At 47.3% G+C, this 19,022-nt stretch overlaps 2 protein-coding genes across 5 annotated transcripts in view; one reads left to right on the forward strand and one right to left on the reverse strand.

The window, feature by feature from the left end:
- CCR1 (C-C motif chemokine receptor 1) overlaps window positions 1-7,708 on the reverse strand; it is a 173,024-nt gene extending 165,316 nt beyond the window's left edge. The window contains exon 1 of the mRNA XM_054245353.2: window positions 7,568-7,708. The gene's annotated coding sequence lies outside the window, so the exon portion shown is untranslated. The remainder of the gene's footprint in view (window positions 1-7,567) is intronic.
- A 158-nt stretch (window positions 7,709-7,866) lies between these two features.
- CCRL2 (C-C motif chemokine receptor like 2) lies at window positions 7,867-18,092 on the forward strand. Of its 4 annotated transcripts, none has more exons than XM_003734830.7 (3): window positions 15,827-16,073; window positions 16,316-16,356; window positions 16,643-18,092. In XM_003734830.7, the coding sequence occupies exon 3, from the start codon at window positions 16,655-16,657 to the stop codon at window positions 17,687-17,689; it is 1,035 nt and encodes a 344-aa protein (XP_003734878.1). In that variant the 5' UTR covers window positions 15,827-16,073; window positions 16,316-16,356; window positions 16,643-16,654; the 3' UTR covers window positions 17,690-18,092. The 4 variants fall into 4 exon arrangements, with proteins under 4 accessions (XP_035130955.1, XP_003734878.1, XP_008979785.2 ...); XM_008981540.5 differs by lacking the exon at window positions 15,827-16,073 and adding an exon at window positions 16,149-16,212; XM_035275064.3 differs by lacking the exons at window positions 15,827-16,073; window positions 16,316-16,356 and adding an exon at window positions 7,867-7,992.
- The last annotated feature ends 930 nt before the right edge of the window (window positions 18,093-19,022 follow it).

Consider the following 19,022-nt stretch of genomic DNA (forward strand, 5'->3'; position numbering starts at 1 on the left):
CCACATGACCAGTAGTTTCTTCTTTCCTGTGACCAATGCCAGCAATCTTCCAGCACTCCCCTTTACTGCTAGGCAAACCTGAGCCATCCTCTGCTTCTTGCAACTTGAGCCTGAAGTAACTTGGACACAAAAGTCCCCACTTCCTCCACATCCTCGAATGGGGTAGTTCTCCCTCCACACTTTAGCTGCTAGAGGCAAGTGATTGCTTGAGCTCAAGAGTTCCACATGTTCTTCACCCCAAAACCTAAAACGCAATCATATATATATATATATATATATATAGAGAGAGAGAGAGAGAGAGAGAGAGAGAGGCCAGCCTGAGAAACACGGCAAAACCCCATCTCTACAAAAAGTTACAACTTCAGCGGGCATGGTGGTATGCACCTGTAGTCCCAGCTGCTCAATAGGCAGAGCAGGAGGCTATCTTGAGCCCTGAGAGTAGTTGCCTCAGTGAGCTGAGACCACACTACTGCACTCCTGCCTGGGCGACGGGGCCTCAAAAAAAAAAAAAAGAAAAACTATTTATTTTCCACCAAGAAGTAAATGACAAATTATAGGGAAAAGTGTCACTAATTCAAGGGAATTGCATTTAAAAGTACACATTCATTCAACAGATATTTATTGAGAAGCAAGCATGCTGGTGCTAGGGTTATAACGGGCACAAGTTCCTGTCTTCAACGAATGAGGTCAGCGTCTACAGAGGAGCCAGAGAGGTAAACAGATGATTGCAACATAGAGTGACACGTGCTCCTGAGTACACAGGAGGGCTTCCTGGTCCCATGCTGGGCTATCAGAGCTGGCTTCCTGGAAGTGATGTGGCTCAGCTAAAACCTGAGAACCAAGAATGATCCTTCTGATATCTCATGGCTATGTCAGCACAAATGAAACTGTCTTACAACCAAACAACCTTTTCCCTTCTGAGTTGCATTTGTTCTAGAACCCATTTAATCCTTCCTAACATGTTCAATGCAGCCCCGTGATTTTTCAGTCAAATTCAGGATGCATAGGATTCCTTTTCCGTTCAGTGCTCCCCGACCAATCTTTTTCCCTCCCCCCACCCCATAGTTACCAATTCCAGTGTGGCAGTTGTCAGCAGAAGACTACAGTTCCACCAGGAGATATCCAGTGTTATCTAGGGACATTTTAGTTGTCCCAGCTGAGGGGAACAGTGCTGCTGGCATCTAGTAAGTGAAGGAATACAACTCAACATCCTGTAATGCCCAGGACAACCCCCCACAACAAAAACCTGTCCATTGAGAACATCAACAGGGCTGTGGTTGAGAAGCCTGGCTCTAGTGCTTCCTCCTTTCTGTATCCTCATTAAGGAGGGCTCTGGGGCATGTCCGGGGATGCTACAGGGTCCAGGCAGATTTCGACAGCTTACTCCACACTCGTGGAACATTCATGGTTCTTAGCAGGGTCACGGGAGACTCAAGCTGTCCACAAGCACCTCTCTTTCTTCATCTACTCATTTCCATCTCTCCACCGCTTCTGCTGCCTTCCCAAAGCCCATCGTGAGTCCCACCAGGGGCCAGAACACCACCCTCTCAAGCCTCCCCACAGGCACGCATACACCTGGCAAACACATGTCTCTTGTCCCCCAGCCAGCAAGGTGTCCTGAGATCCCAGCACTTCTCGGTGTCTTTCCCAGCTTGTTTGTATGTGGAGTGAGGTGGGGTCTCTTACACAGGAGAAATTTCAAGGAAAAGTGTGTAGTGAGAGGAATAGGGGAATTTCTGTGGAAGCGGTATGTGGGAAGAAAGCAACTTCAGGAAATGGCAAGTGGCATCTTGAGAGCAGAAAATGAGAAGGGAGCAGAAAGAAATGGGGCTGGAACCTGAGAAAGAGAGGACAGGTGGGGACAGCCTTACACACTGTGGGCACTGAGGAGCGTGGTGTGGGTGGAGAGGAGTTACAAGCCAGGGAGTAGGTTCGTATTTTGAACTTCGGATCGGCCCTGGCAATGTGGAGGCTGTGTTGGAGCAAGGCAAGGATGGCAGAGAGCCCCTAGGTGCAGTCTGGCAATGCTCTCTCCAGAACATAGCAGAGGCCTCTGCCAAGGTAGGAGAGCGCTGACTGGAGAGAAGTTAATGGATCTGAGGGCTGCAAGGGAGGACTTGCATCATCAGGACTTTCAGGGAGGCAGGTGATCAAGGCTTGAGTCCTGGCCCATTTAAATGGGGAGAACTGGTTTTAGGATGTGAGTCAATGAGTTTGGTTTTCAGGACAGGCTGAGTTGGAAATCCTGGGGGACCTCCAGGTGGCAGTGTCAGGGGAAGCGGGATGTGCTGACATTAAACTCAGCAGAATAACTGAGTAGAGATCTACATCTGGGGTCACAGGCAGTGGATGCCGTAGGGGTGGACTAAAGAGCTCAAGCGGAACCCCGAGGAATACAGGCAGCAAAGGGAGCCCTAAAGAACCTGAAGAACAACAAGGAGATGTGCCAAGACAGGCAGAGCCAAATCCCGGCTTTGCAGCAGCCCCGGAGAGAGGTCTTAAGAGGAAGCGTCAGCAATGCCAAACACTGTGGAGACAGAGAGTAAGGTGAGGATGGAAAAAACATCCACGAAACCCTGTGATGCAATCAGAATGCAGAACGACTTCATAACTGCTGCCTGGTCTCCTCCTCTGCCCACTCATGGCAAAAGAATACAAAGTATTGTTCCCTCCTTCCCCCTAGAAAAGCGCAACTTGGGCTCCCAAGCTCTGAACTCTCCAGAGAGGACAGGACCAGCCTCTGCAGTTTGAAGGTCCTGGTTTACCAGGTAGGAAGGGGTCTTTCAGGGTGTGGCTGAGATGGGAATTGTACAGATGTAGGAGCTGGCTTCATTAAGTGCTAGGAGGTTGTGGGGCCTCTGTGGAGCCTCCAGGACTGTCACTGGGGGAGCCCTGAGAAGGGAGAAGCACGGCCTTCACAGCCCCCAGCTTAGGGGCCTCACCACCCGGGCTGAAGACCAGACCCAAACCCTTTCCTGCACAGTTACAATGTGTCGTCATTTAATTTTACTTAAGTGAATATTTTTTAAATGAGGATGCTACTTATATATTAATTTTTACCTCTATTCATAAAAGAAACGTTTCTTATCAATTTAAGATGATTCCTATCAGACCAGTGTCTGCCCAACCCGACTGACCCTGTGAAAACTGGGCACTTCATACTCCGATGATGATGGCTGAGTCCCCAGCAGCACAGTTTAGGGGAGCGAGAGGGCAGTGTGACCTCCTGCACACGTGACTTCCTCCATCAGTGTGCTCACTTGTGGGTTCCGTGTTCTTGCGACACTGTGGCTTTGGAAACTTCAGTTTCCATTCTCTATCATTCAGGGTAAATGAAATTTGCAGGAAATTCAGAACCTTCCGCCTGTACAGTGGATGCTGTGGGACTCTGGCCAGATGCCCTCTTCAGGCCAATGAACCCCCCACCCCCCAACCCCTGTAGATGGAAACAGAGGTGCTGGGACTCACAGCCACTCACCTTTCTGGGAACTGGAGCTGCCTGCCCAGGCAATGCCCCATCCCCAGGGATGACTGAGCGGATGACTGGCTAATGTGGGGTTGCAGAGGCCTGGCACCCTCCCCTCAATTGACAATTCCTCGTAGGAATAACTGAGGCCTCCTCTGTGACCACATTGTGGATAGCTTCTTCCTCTGCCTGGTCCTGGCCTGTTCTCTCCTTCCCAGCTGTGTCTCCTGGAAGCCCTCCCCACAAGTCTGCTGCATACAACCCTCCCTCTCAGAGAGCCCAAGCCCTGGATTCCCAGGAATCCAACCTAAAATAATCTGACACTTAGTTCAATTTTCTCTTTCACTAAGACTTAGTCACAGGTGCCAATAAGTAATAAAATGTCACTACCTTGAATTCTATCACTCTCTTTTCTTGCCCCATCTCTGAGAGACAAGTAAATGGTCCCTCGAGAACCTGAAAAGCAGACATTAGGAGGAAGGGAGGAGGGGAGAAAGAGGCCCACTCTCTGCCTGGCCATCTCCCATCCATGTGTCCTTGACTGAGGTGATACCTATCCTGGGAAACCTTCCCCTGCCCCTTGTGACCCAGGCCAGGTGCCCTTGGGATGGCTCCCATTGCTCCTGTGTGCTCCCTGTACTTGGTACATGACTCCCTAAATTATAATCAGCTCTGTACCTGCATCTCTCTCTAGAATGCCAGTTCCATGAGGGTACAGGATAGTTCCACTTTGTTCACTATTTTCTCCCCAGGGTCTGGCAAAGTTCCTGGTACTTGGGAGAGATGTCTTTCAGGAGCTTGGCAAAAACCAAATGGCACCCTTTTTTTTTTTCTGAGATGGAGGTTCGCTCTTGTTACCCAGGCTGGAGTGCAATGGCACCATCTTGGCTCACTGCAACCTCCACCTCCTGGGTTCAGGCAGTTCTCCTGCCTCAGCCTCCTGAGTAGCTGGGATTACAGGCACGTGCCACCATGCCCAGCTAATTTTTTGTATTTTTAGTAGAGATGGAGTTTCACTATGTTGACCAGGATGGTCTCAATCTCTTGACCTCGTGATCCACCCACCTCGGCCTCCCAAAGTGCTGGGATTACAGGTGTGAGCCACCACACCTGGCCCCAAATAGCACACTTAAATAGGGCAACTAAGCCGAGTTTGATGAAGGATTCCTTACAAAGATTTGGACAGGGTATAGGGAGGCCACAATACACAGTGTGGTGCCTGGTGCCAGTGAGAGCACATCGTCATTCCCACTGCAAGGCCAGAAGAAGCAGCGGGGAAAGCTGTCTGACAAGAGCTGCCCTTAGGTCAAGGGACACATTAGCCCACTGAGACTCCATCAGAAGGGAGCCAGGGCCTGACTCCCCTCACCTTGCTCTCCAATCTTCTGCCTAAAATTTCCCATCAACCAAACACAACTGAAAATTGAAAGACAGGGGCATCTGTTATTAACAAGGTGAGCCCCCCCCAACCCTGGAATAAAGCTGGGTAGAGAGTAGAGTGGGTATGGGAAGGCAAAAGGGAGATTTATAAGACAGTGGGCACTAAATACCTACGAGATGAATAAATGAACCACAGTTTTCAACAAATGTTCGTTGAAACACTACTCAATGGAGAGAGACCATTTTGGTCCCTGTCTGATACAGACAAAACAAAGCTCACATTCATTCAAAAAGGCCATGTCAGTGTAACTCCAACACGGGGCAGGCAGCAAGGCTGGAGGCTATGAGATATGGGGAACTGGAACTGAGAGATCCTGACGGAAGCTAGCACTTGGGAAAAGTGGGACTAGAAGAAATTCACCCACAGGCAGAAGAGAACACAAATGCTTATCTGTTCTTGCCTAGGCTTTAACTGGTAGGGAGAAAAATCTCTGAGAACACAAAACCTGTGCTTCATCAGCAAAAGAAACAGTCATTAGAGTGAACTGGCAACCAACAGAATGGGAAAAAATTTTTGCAATCTACCCATCTGACAAAGGGCTGATGTCCAGAATCTGCAAAGAACTAAAACAAATTTACAAGAAAAAACCCAACAACCCCCTCAAAAAGTGGGCAAAGGATATGAACAGATACTTTTCAAAAGAAGACATTTATGCAGCCAATAAACATATGAAAAAATGCTCATTATCACTGGTCATTAGAGAAATTCAAATCAAAACCACATTGAGATACCATCTCACGCCAGTTAGAATGGCAATCATTAAAAAATCAGGAGACAACAGATGCTGGAGAGAATGTGGAGAAATAGAAACACTTTTACACTGTTGGTGGGAGTGTAAATTTGTTCAACCATTGTGGAAGACAGTGTGGCGATTCCTCGAGGATCTAGAAACAGAAATGCCATTTCGCTCAGCAATGCCATTACTAGGATATACCCAAAGGATTATAAATCATTCTATTATAAAGACACATGCACACGTATGCTTATTGCGGCACTGTTCACAATAGCAAAGACATGGAACCAACCGAAATGCCCATCAATGACAGACTGGATAAAGAAAATGTGGCACGTATACACCATGGAATACTATGCAGCCATAACAAAGGATGAGTTCATGTCCTTTGCAGGGACATGGTTGAATCTGGAAACCATCCTTCTCAGCAAACTAACACAAGAACAGATAACCAAACACCACATGTTCTCACTCATGAGTGGGTATTGAACAATGAGAGCACATGGACACAGGGAGGGGAACATCACACACTGGGGTCTGTTTGGGGGGTGAGGGGCTAGGTGAGGGATGGTAGGTGGTGGGGAGATTGGGGAGGGATAACATTGAGAGAAATACTTAATGTAGGTGACGGGGGATGGAGGCAGCAAACCACCATGGCATGTGTATGCCTATGTAATAAACCTGCAAGATCTGCACATGTACCCCAGAATTTAAAGTATCATAATTAAAAAAAAACTGTGCTTCATGCATAGGTTTGTAATACCCTGAAAATGGAAGACCCCAAAATCAGGCTGGGAAAATTCATATCAGGCCATGAATACCCTCAATGTTCCTGGCTGAAACAAACTCAAAACTCTTCTGGAAAGGAGCACTCCCATTTCAAGCCATGAAAAGCTTCTGCAGAGAAAACAATTCCCGATCAAGACACACTCATGTTGAGACTGCAAGACACACAAGGAGATGGATCGCCATGAGTGATAGCTGGCAGAGCCAGTACAGCTCTGTGTATCTTTAACGAAGCTCTACATACTAGTAGAACCCTGAAAGATTTGATGAAATCATTATTTCATTAAAAATATTTGTATAAAATATCAAAATCTTGCCGGGCATGGTGGCTCACGCCTGTCATCCCAGCACTTTGGGAGGCCGAGGAGGGTGGATCACGAGGTCAAGAGATCGAGACCATCCTGGTCAACATGGTGAAACCCCGTCTCTACTAAAAATACAAAAAATTAGCTGGGCATGGTGGCGTGTGCCTGTAATCCCAGCTACTCAGGAGGCTGAGGCAGGAGAATTGCCTGAACCCAGGAGGCGGAGGTTGCGGTGAGCCGAGATCGCGCCATTGCACTCCAGCCTGGGTAACAAGAGGGAAACTCTGACTCAAAAAAAAAAAAAATCAAAATCTTAAATAAGCAACAAATTTATACCAGGGCCAATTCAGTGTATAGAAGAGTATATCCTGCTCTTGTGGAATTTGTCTTATTGTCCTAGCTCAGCACATTGTCCTGGACTATGAAAAGTCCTAGAAACCCTTTTACCCTCTGGAATGTAGGAGCTTTAACTCAATCCGTTTTTTAAATTCTTTTTTCTTGTCTTGTCTTTTTAAAGTTGTTTCCTTGTTTTTCAAGTCAAACTGAAGCAATCTTTTTGTTTTCCCTCCTGGGAATGCGCACTCACCCTCCAAGGCCACTTGTCTCCTGACTGGAGAGTATTAGACAATTCCCAGGGTTTCTTTGCTTTCCTTCTTTCTTCCACAGGATTGGGAAACCCAGTAGGATTGGGTTTAGGCATATCTCTAAAGCTCCATGTTTCAACGTTTTGATGTAAGATTCTGCCCTATTTCTTGCTCAGTTGCTGCCAGCAAATTTTAGAGTTTAACACTAGTCTTTGGCCATTGAGATATCAGATGAGGAAAGAGTCTGCTTACCCTGCTTTACTCTGTCATCTTCACCGCAAAGTCCTGTGTTAATGTTTTTAGATTCTGTAACATTTTAACAGGTGTCAAAAAAGTCTTACGCACCGCTTCAGCTTGGAAGCTCTAAATGTAATGGTGTTTGTGGGCTGGACTGACGTTTGGGTTTTGTTGTTGCTGTCGTTGCCTTAGTGCTGGAGAGCTGGGAGATCCTGGATACTTTCTGTTCATGGGCACATGATGCATTAGCTGCCCCAGCAGCCGATGACATTTAACCACAAGGATGTGTGGGTGAACCCAGGGAGACCAATCTCAGTGGAACAGTGGGGGCAGAAGCCAGGCTGCAGGGTGTAGAGTGGGGACTGAGCCATGGTGAAGTAGAAACAGAGTTTGGACAACGAATGAAGCTGCCGGGAAGAGGGGAGAAGAGACAGCAAACGGTCAGAACGATGTTTAGGCCAACGGTGGGTTTGTAATCTTTATTTAAGGGAGGGATCTGAGCATTTAAAAATTCTGAATAATCTAATAGAGAGGAAAAAGTTGGAACTCAAAGAATGTGGAAAGAAATGATGGAGGTTAAACGGAATGAGATCCAGAGTGCAAGGAGAGAGATTAGCCTTTGGTGTAAGAGAAGCAACTCTGTCCACGAACAGAGGGAAAAGTAGACAAACCACAGTTGCATCTGAAGGTGGGTCCAAGGAGTTGAGGGGTTCTGAGAAAAGGGGAAGATGAGATCATTTCCTGGGAGGAAAGGGGTAGTTAGAGTGGAAGTGAAGAGACTGGAAGCTTTAAGTACCTTCAAATAGTTGATGGAAAATGGAATAAAGTGACAATTTGTGACACTCAGAAGAGTTACCAGGGAGTCTAGAAGGATCTCTGGAAGCTTGATGAAGATCTTAAATTACCGACGGATCTTGTCCACATGGCTAAGTGGTTTTACTTATTTTTATTTATTTTGAGACAGGGTCTCACTCTGTCACCCAGGCTGGAGTGCAGCAGCAGTCACGGCTCAGTGCAATCTCTGCCCCAGGGGCTCAAGCAATCCTCCCACCCCAGCCTCATGAGGCTGGGACTACAGGCACACACCACCACCCCCAGCTATATATTGTATATTTTGTAGAGACAGGGTCTCGCCATGTTGCCCAGGCTTGTCTTGAACTCCTGGGCTCAAGCAATCTGCCCACCTCAGCCTCCCAAAGTGCTGGGATGACAAGCTTGTGCCCAGCTGCTAAGTGGTTTTAAACAACTGTTCTCAGAAACACACACTCAAAGAATTTATCTCAAGCTGCGGCTTCAGAGAGGTCAGGGTGTTGACAAGAGAATGACTAAGCGATAGGCTGTTGGATCTCAGCTAGGCAAGGAGGGATGTGACTGTGGGAGGGGTCGATAGTCAGAGGCTGGAGGGCTTGATGTAACACATGTTACAGAAAGAATAAATGGAGTGAGAGAAACCAAAGGAGTAAAAGTTGTCATCAGATAAGTGAACAATTTTATTGTGAGTATTCAGTGGTAAATCAACGTTAACAAACCTGAAAATCTCAGCTGGGCATTAGTGGAGAGACCGAAGGCCAGGGAGTTGAGTTAATAAGCTGAGACTTGGGCACCAGATGGGGGTCCACGTGGACCACTGAGCCACCAGGATAATGAGGAAAGCTGGGGTAAATAGAAGCCCCTTATCCATGTACACAAGTCTTGAATAAAATAGGGGCAACCAGGCATCCGTGGATGACAGCAGTGAGGTGGAGCAGAGAGTGGTATAGTCGGAGAGCTGGAGACCACAGCAGTCTCCTTTATGTCTAGAAGGGGATTAATAGTCAAAAAGTGGCACCAAGGCCAAGGATGTCACCTTCTGACTCCCAATCTGAGACAGATGTGAGAGAGAAGGAGTATCCTCAAGGGACAGGAGATAGTGAAGATGTTCTCAGCATAAATCAAAGATGTCAGGGAGATTGTCAGAACTCAGCTTCCAGAGTAAAAGCATGAGAGAAAATGAAACAGTGGGAAGTGAGGTTAGGGCAGAGGAAGCACAAAGCAGAGTGAGGAATAGAAAAAGTCATATGAGCTGAGGAGCTGGCCAAACATGATAGAAAGCGGGTAGGATGGAATTAAGTGGCTTTATGTATTCCAAAAGGATGGTCCACACAAGCCACAGGTAAATGGGAGGTGAGAAGAAAAGAGAGGGATCGAGATCCTGCAATATCACTTCATGGTAAGCAAAGGACTCAAGACTCTTTAGAAAATGATGCCCTTCCTTCCAAGACTATGTTAATCCAAATCTTTCAAGATACAGAAGCCAAGGCGGGATCTGTCATACAGGAAGTGTAATAGAAGAAATGCCTAGGGCAGGACCTCACAGGGAGCCAGGGGAAGCTGGGAAAGCCATCAGATCACAAGCATGTCTAGTCTCAAGTGAAGGAAATGGGGAAGGCAGCAAGGTTTGGCTGAAGCATGTGCCAAAGGCACCCATCGGGGAGTGCCTCTCCACGGGATGGGCCTGTCATAGTGTCCCTAATAGAGTCATGGAGTGGGAGCAACTCATGGTGGGCACAGCCTTGACACGAATACAGGCATGGGTCTCAGAGTGCAGCAGCTGGACCCCTCATTCAATTACACTCCTCAGAGCCAGGGCGGGGGGAGCATTTTTAGAGCTACTAGACCACACAGTAATATTTGTATGTCTAAGGAAGCATTTCTCAGAACATGCTCACTGAGCTTTTAGCCTATACGTGTCTGTATGAAAATTTTTGAAGGGGTTTCATGATGAAAACATTTCGGGAAACACTCCATACCCAGGATCGTGATGCCTGTTAGCATATGAAGGGCTCTGAGAAGCCCTGCGGTAGAGAAACTTGCTTTAGTTTTTTAGTCCAGCTATTTTTCAAACTTAATTGAGCAGTGTCCTTCCATCCTTTTTTGATGCTTTTTAGCAAACTGCAGAAAGAACAATGTGTGTTGAGAAACACCATGTTAGGGAATAGCCAGCACTGTTTCACTCCCAGTAAGGACATCTAAAACCTCCATTTCCAGGGTGGGTAATCAACACGCTTGTATCTTACAAGTATTATCTGTCCTCCCAGGTATTACAGCTACTAAGTGTTGGCACTGAGGTGGCATTTTAGGCATCAGCCAGTATGGGAAAGGAAATCTGGGGGCAGGATGAGAAGGTCTCAGGTCCTTTGAATTAGACGCGGTTATTTGCCTCTTAGATCCACTACTCAATGTCAAACAACTAATTCAGAAGAAAATGGGCTGTTTTCTACATTTCCCGTCAAGAAGCAGTGCTACTTAGAACTTACAATGGCTATTCTTTGGGATTATCACTGTCCTAGTTTTTCTCCATACAAATTTTCTGTAATGGTATTTGCTAATAAAAATTAGATAGAGGGATTGATAATCTAAGAAAGCTGATATTTGAAGAAGCCGTAGTACAGGACAGATTAAATTATCATAAGTCTAAACATTCTAGTACCCATTTCTCTTTTGTAGAAACTTTCCAAATTTGTTATTGTTCATTTAAATAATATTTTTTAACTTTGATTTTAGGTTCTGGGGTACACGTGAAGGTTTGTTACATAGGTAAACTTGTGTCATGGGTGTTTTCTGTGCAAATTATTTCATCACAGCCCAGTACTCTATAGAGAGTTTTTCTGCTCCTCTCCCTCCTCCCACCCTCCACCCTCACGTAGACCCCAGTGTCTGTTTTTCCCTTCTTCGTGTTCATGAGTTCTCATCATTTAGCTCCCACTTATAAGCGATGTTATGAGGTATTTGGTTTTCTGTTCCTGTGTTGGTTCACTAAGTATAATAGTGAACCATTCACATTCCCACAAGAAACCTGATCTCATTCTTTTTTATGGCTATATAGTATTTCATGGTGTATCGGTACCACATTTCCTTTATATGATCTTTCATTGATGGGCGTTTAGGTTGATTCCATGTCTTCGCTACTGTGAATAGTGCTGCAAAGAACACTCACATTTATATTCCTCTGGGTATACACCCAGTAGTGGGATTGCTGGATCAAATGGTAGTTCTGTTTTTAGCTCTTCGTCTAATACCTATTCCTCAATATCAAGTAGGATCTCTAAAAAAGGCATCATCTTAGCACTCTCCCACCCTTCCCTGAACTAAATTTAATGTTGTGTGTTTCAATCAGCATAGTCAAGACAGAAACCACACCAGTAGTTTGAACAATGAACATTAAATATAAAGAGTTATTAACTAATAAAAGGGTATGAACTGCTAAAGTGGATAAGGAGAACGCTAAAGAATGCAGGAATGGCAAACGTAGAGAGCAGCCACAATCTCTAAGCTAAGGCAGAGCAGGCAAGGAAGGGGCAAACTCAAAAACCGCCCCCTTAGAATTACATGGGCACTGAAGCCACAAATGGTTAGGTCCAATAGTTCATGATCATTATCTTATTCTTGATCCACTCTTGCTGGAGGGAGTGTGGCTGCAACCCAATGGATAGCCGAGAAGTTTGCTGAGCTGTGGCAGGTTGGGGCTGGTGAGCAGGAAACTTCCCGGAGGAGCACCAGTGAGATCTGCAGGAGTGTGGGCATGCCTCTGGCAAGGAAGATGCTCTCGGGGTGCCAGCAAAATTTACTAGGAAGCTACCCACGAGAGTGCCAGCAAAAGTCAACAGGAAGCCACTGTCTTGGTGTCGGGAAAATTCCCTGGAGAGTGGGCACAAAGGGTCTCCACCCAGCACTGGCAGATTAGCCAAAAGAACAAAAACAAAATAAAAACAAATCCCGGAACCAGAAAGGAAAAAACTCTGCCTCTTACCGTGACCCTTCTATGCCTTCTACACCAGCTGGCAAAGGAGAAATGTTTATGGGGTCCAGCTCTAGAATCACAAAGCAGAATGCAGAGGAGTGGATGAAGAGCAGAAGGGCAGTCATTTCATAACTCGTGCCTCACTTCCTTTGCTCTTTTTCACTGAGGGCCAATATATTAAGAAAAAACTGTTTGCATCTTCTGTAAAATTATTGCCAAGGTTATCACCCAGAGTGCGGTGTTTTCAACCTCCCTGATATAAGACCTTCATGACAAGAAAGAATGAGATAGTGATCACAAACCGTTGGACCTAACCATTTGTGGCGTCAGTGCCCATCTTCTCAGCAAGGCTTTCTTTCTTTTTTTTTTTTTTTTTTATATTGTTATTTTGAGATAGAGTCTCACTCAGTTGCCCAGGCTTGAATGCAGTGGCACAATCTTGGCTCACTGCAATCTATGCCTCCTGCGTTTGAGTGATTCTCCTGCCTCAGCCTCCCAAGTAGCTGGGATTACAGGCACCCGCTGCCACTTGTCCCAGCTAATTTTTGTATTTTTACTAGAGATGGAGTTCTGCCATATCGGCCAGGCTGATCTCAAACTCCTGACCTCAAGTGATCCAGCCACCTGAGCCTTCCAAAGTGCTGCGATTACAGGCATGAGCCACTGCATCCGGCCCTCAGCAAGGCTTTCTTTGACTACACTATTTAAAATGTGATCCCTGAGCCACCCTGGCCTCTCTTGCTCTCCCTCCCTGCTTGGTGTTCTCCATAGCACTTCTCTCCTACTGACCTACCATGTGCTTGCTTAGTTTCTGTCAGTAGAGTGAGACCTCCATGAAGGTCAGGATTTGTGCCTGTTTTGTCCACTGGCACAGCCCCAGCACCTGGAGTGGAGCTGGGCACAGGCTAGGCACTCGAGAAAGACTTGCAGAATAATTGAATTGAGTAAATGAGTGATCTGCACATAGTGGGGTATGAGAATATAAAGTGATCGTTTCTTCAACTAAAACTGGGGTCGAGTTACAGTGATAAAGAGGGACTCAGACCTTCAGAGGTAAGGTCTGTGGGCCACTTGCCAAGGCTGCAGAATGTGGTTTCATTTCACAAACAAGGAGGCCCTATTATGGCTTCAGATATTAGAATGAAAGAGAACTTGCCTTTTGCCTCAACGGCAGCCTTCTACACTCTTCCTCCCTTCCTATGTAGAAGTTTCAAGGACTGCATGGCCTGAGTGTGGACAGGCAGAATGCTGGGAATCAGGCAAAAACAAAGTAATACTGAAAGTGAAGGCCGTGCTAATATTGGGAAGTTAGGTTGATCCTGAATTTACAAAACACTCTTCTTTGGGAAATTTCACATCTCACATGATTCCGGGACATGTGGTACATGCAGTGCCTGCCTGCTGTTTTTGTCCTCCATTGATGAGGAAGAGTGTGTGTACTCCCAGGGTTTTGCAAGTTTCAAAGTCTGACTGAACTCTCCTTCCTTTTTCTGGAACTGATCCATGAGCATCAAGAGTAAGGCCACCCATACCTACTCATTCAAGGTCCTGAGTGTCCTGCCCAGCTGCAGGAGGTGGAGAGACCCAGGAGGACTACTGCTGATCTCAGGCTGTAGAGGGTGGGAAGAGTGTCCCGCCACTCACTCACAGCAGACCCACACGAGAGAGAGGACACTGCAGCTTAGGTTCCCAGCAGCACCACCCCCTCTGCCACCAAAGTCACTGCGTTTCTCTTTCTGCCTTGGCTGTCAGCACAAATGGAGTTAAATTTAGTGCTCAATCACATATTTGTCTGGGCCCTTTCTATGTTTATTTTTCTCTTGATAGTTTCTTCATTCTCTTCTTCTCCTCCTCCCTCCTCTGCCCGCCCACCCCTCCTCCTCCCTCCTCTGCCCGCCCACCCCTCCTCCTCCCTCCTCTGCCCGCCCACCCCTCCTCCTCCCTCCTCTGCCCGCCCACCCCCTCCTCCTCCTTCCTCTGCCCGCCCACCCCTCCTCCTCCCTCCTCTGCCCGCCCACCCCTCCTCCTCCCTCCTCTGCCCGCCCACCCCTCCTCCTCCCTCCTCTGCCCGCCCACCCCTCCTCCTCCCTCCTCTGCCCGCCCACCCCTCCTCCTCCCTCCTCCTCGTTCTTTTTCTTCCAGAGATAGTGGCTCACTCTGCAACCCAGGCCGCAGTACAGAATGGCATGATGGTAGCTCACTGCAGCCTCAAACTCCTGGGCTCAAGTGATCATCCCACCTCAGCCTCTCGAATGTCTAGGATTATAGGTGCTTGCCACTGCATCTGGCTAATTTTTATATTGTTTATAGATATGGGGTCTCACTATGTTGCGCAGGCTGGCCTCAAACTCCTGGGCCCAAACGACCCTCCCACCTCAGCCTTCTGAGTAGCTGGGACTATAGGAACAGGCTGTAGTGCCAGGCTAGCTTCTTAGTTTTCTGTTTCTATTTTGACAGGTATAAATTTTGTATTCAGCCCTGCCTCAGATACATCTTTGGTATGAAAAGGATGTCGTTTAACCAAGATATGGATTCTAAGCAAATACGTAGGTCTGGTTCCCAAATTATGTTAGTCACAGCTGCTGAGTTGTTGATTCAAGAGAAGCTCATGAAGATTCTTTCAGTATTTTCAAGTTCCTCTTCTCAGTTCATCCTTCTTCCAAACCATGCCCTCCCCTCCCGTCCTCATTCCACAGCTGCCCACCCACGGCCTCCTCCCACCATTCCAAATCTGCACTGTTCTCTCAATTTCCTTCTCTCTGGCCTCAAACTCACCCTAGCCCCCAGCCTCAGTTTGGGGTTAAACTTGCCCCCTCACATTCTCTCCTGCCCGACTTGATGTCATATCCGTGTCGTCACCACGAGATTTTCCGCCCCGGGTTCTCCTTTGCAGAGCAGGGTCAGCTTCCCCATGTGTCCTGGCACCAGTCGCTTCCGGCTGCTTGCAAACCCCTTTGCTTTCCTCAGTGTTGACACCCAGGACAGCCCTACACTCACTGCCACCAAGGCCCCACCTCTGCCCCTGCCCTTTTCCCAACTGACATCGCCCTGTAGCTTCCATTTTCCTGAAGTTCTCTGTTGGGACCTCAGTCTTTAGCCAAAGCACACAGCACCCCTCAAAAATGACAGTAAAAACCCAAACACACTGTGACTCTCACGGCAGGTTCCTGGTCCCCGTATCAAATCAGCAGGTGGGTTCTGTGAACACTGGCGAGAGGCCACATTGGAGGATCCGGACGCTCAGGTCTGGACTCACGGTCACTACCAACATTCCTCTCTGCTGCTGTTACCTACTCAGAGTGTCACATGCCACAAGCCAGAGGGTCTTGGCAGGTCTCAGCACCTTGACATCACTTCCTTGCTATCGCTCGGAGCAGCAGTGACTCAGTTTGCTTATCTCAGGCAGCCAGGGGATGGCTGCCAAGGGCCACAGGGAAATCGAAGGCGGGGTAGAGGGCCAGAGGGGAGGAGAAAACAACTTCCCGGCTGCTCTCAGAAGCTTCACAGATCCTCTGGAGGCCTGGGGGAGCTTTTGAGTTCAGTTCTTTATTTCGGTTGGCCCCTGAGCTGTGTGAGTTAGGGGGTAGAGCCACTAGGGGAATCAACAGTGTTTTCTCGTGCCTTTCGGGGTCAGGAGCAGTCAGATCAAAAGGAATCCATCCACTGTCCGGGGCCATTCCCACAGCTCTCAGATGCTGGGTCTGGAGGCTGCACCCTTTCCCCCAGGAGCTCTGCCCAGTGGTAAGTCATCTTTGTGTCATCTATGTACTTAACCCCTTATGGCCATGTTGATACTGAGCATGGTTTCACTTTTGCAAACATTTGTCTACATCCTTCAAGAGAAAAACATCTCAGCTGTCACAGGAAGCTGCTTCAGGGGGTGAGCAAAATTCTTAAACATGCCGCAGAATTTATTATCTACACCCAGTTCTTCAAACTAAGCCATGGTACTTGGTTCTCTTTCATTGTATATTTTCTTACAGATTGTGTTCACGTAGGATAGTCCTGCTTCTGCTCAAAGAAGGTAAGTTCTGTACAGATGGTGTCACGCCAGCTCTACTTCCCGTGGCACCTGGCACACTGCTAATCACTTATATGCTTAACAACTGGATTGACGATGGTGCTGCTCCGGGGAAGTGGGCACACGATAAAGAAATGTTTATTTCAGTCTTCTGAGATAGGGAACCACTCTGGCTAAAACGTAGCTCCAGAAAGGGAAAGTGGGGCTGTATGAATCTGGGTCCGGTTTGCCACATCCTCTAGGATCACACAGCTGTCGGACAGGAAAATCACCTCCCATTTCTCCACAGGGCAGCCTGAAGATGAAAAATTACACGTTGGCCCCAGAGGATGAGTATGATGTCTTCATAGAGGATGAACTGGAGAGCAATGAGGCAGAACAGTGCGACAAGTATGACGCCCAGGTGCTCTTGGCTCAGCTGGTGCCGTCGCTCTGCTCCACCGTGTTCGTGCTCGGTATGCTGGACAATCTCCTGGTTGTGCTTATTCTGGCAAAATATAAAGGACTCAAACACACAGAAAACATCTATCTTCTAAATGTGGCACTTTCTAACTTGTGTTTCCTGCTTGCACTGCCCTTCTGGGCTCACACTGTTGGCAATCCCATGTGTAAAATTCTCCTCGGACTGTACTTCGTGGGCCTGTACAGTGAGACATTTTTCAATTGCCTTCTGATTGTGCAAAGGTACCTGGTGTTTTTGCACAAGAGAAGCTTCTTCTTGGCCAGCAGGACGGTGCCCTGTGGCATCATTACAAGTGTCCTGGCATGGGTAACAGCCATTCTGACTGCTTGGCCCGAATTCGTGTTTTATAAACCTCAGATGGAAGACCAGAAACACCACTGTGCATTTAGCAGACCTCCTTTCCTGCCAGCTGATGAGACAGTCTGGAAGCATCTTCTGACTTTAAAGATGAACATTTCAGTTCTTGTCCTCCCCCTGTTTCTTTTCACATTTTCCTATGTGCAAATGAGAAAAACACTAAGGTTCAGGGAGCAGAGGTCTGGCCTTTTCAAGCTCGTTTTTGCCATAATGGTAGTCTTCCTTCTGATGTGGGCGCCCTACAATATTACACTTTTCCTGTCCGCTTTCAAAGAACACTTTTCCCTGAGTGACTGCAAGAGCAACTACAGCCTGGACAAGAGTGTTTACATCACGAAACTCATCGCCACCACCCACTGCTGTGTCAACCCTCTCCTCTACGTGTTTCTTGATGGGACATTTAGGAAATACCTCTGCCGCCTTTTCCATCTGTGCCGTGATACCCCACTTCAACCCCGTGGGGAGTCTGCGCAAGGCACGCAGAGGGAAGAACCTGATCTTTCCACCGAAGTGTAAACCAGCATCCACCAAAGGCAAGACGAGTAAACACGGGTTTCTGTCTTTTTGCATTCTTTCACGTGATTTTTTTTACACGTTTGTATGCAAAATTGGATACAGGAAGAAAAGGGAGAGGTGAGCCAACTTTGCCAAGCACTGATTTTGTCTCAGGTACTGTGCAAGGCTCTTTACAAATGTGAGCTCCTCCACCTCCTACCACTTGTCCACAGTGTGGATGGGACTAGTCTCATGTCTCCGAGAAGAAAACCTCAGAGGCTGGGAAACTTGTCTAAGATCACACAACTAGGAAGTAGCAGAACTGAGTCTCCAGCCCTGGGAGCATTTGCTCAGAGCCGATGCTTTGTCCAGAACTGCAAACGCTGGGGACAAAATACATGAAATAAATGTATTTTAAAATGTCTATTGAGTGCATTTTAAAATAATTCATAAGTTACTTTTAAAACCGGTTTGACTGTGTTCCAAATTATAAGCAGACCATTTATATGGGAGTAATTTTTCAGGTGCATTTTCTCACAGGTAATGAGAAGAGCTAGCTAGCTGGAATCTGTGGGAAAAGAGGTAAGGTGACTTGTCCTGCGGAAGCTCTCTAAATTCTCTTGGTGACTTGCCTCACCCCTAGGACCCCAGCTTTCCCCTAAACCAAGGTTTCTGGTATTTTCTTGTACTTTATCAAGACTACAGAATCTTAGGAGATTTAACAAAAGCAAATGAGAAATTATGTTTAGAAATGTCTGACAAAATGAATGCTTTGTCCTTTTAAGTATAACACATACCTCAGGTGTCACCAGCCCATAACTACAAAATGTTTTCCCACTTCCTTTCTATGGCTGAGTCGGTAGACACAGGCTCCCACCTGCACATCAGCAGAAGGTCACCTCAACATATGAGCTACTTCCCTGGCGACCCCCAGATCTGTAAGGATGATGCATCCTTGAAACATTTCAAAAACATTTTCCTATTCCTGGTGTTCAGAATTGGGCTGCACACTCACTGGTCTCTTTATAATCTTGCTTCTGGCCCTTTGAGGCCTCAAAGTTACCAGTGCCTTGCCGCCATGGGACAATCATTGCTCATGGTTGAGTCCTGCAGACATAGAGCCTGGGCTGGCTGCCTCCTCCTGCTGGCCCAGCATCTTGCTTGCACTGAAGAGAACTGGAGGCTTGGCACTGACACTTGCTGAAAACCTACCCAGGGCACCAGCCCACACACCTACCCTCCCAGCCTCAGGCACATGTTCACGGCATTGAACCTTAGAGAAAAGCAGTGGGACCCTGTCCCTCCTTCACAGAAGCGACCTTCCTTCCTAGCCAAAAATGATGATATGTGTGGG

This window comes from Callithrix jacchus, chromosome 15 (assembly GCF_049354715.1).
Source record: "Callithrix jacchus isolate 240 chromosome 15, calJac240_pri, whole genome shotgun sequence".
Taxonomy (NCBI): Eukaryota; Metazoa; Chordata; class Mammalia; order Primates; family Cebidae; genus Callithrix; species Callithrix jacchus.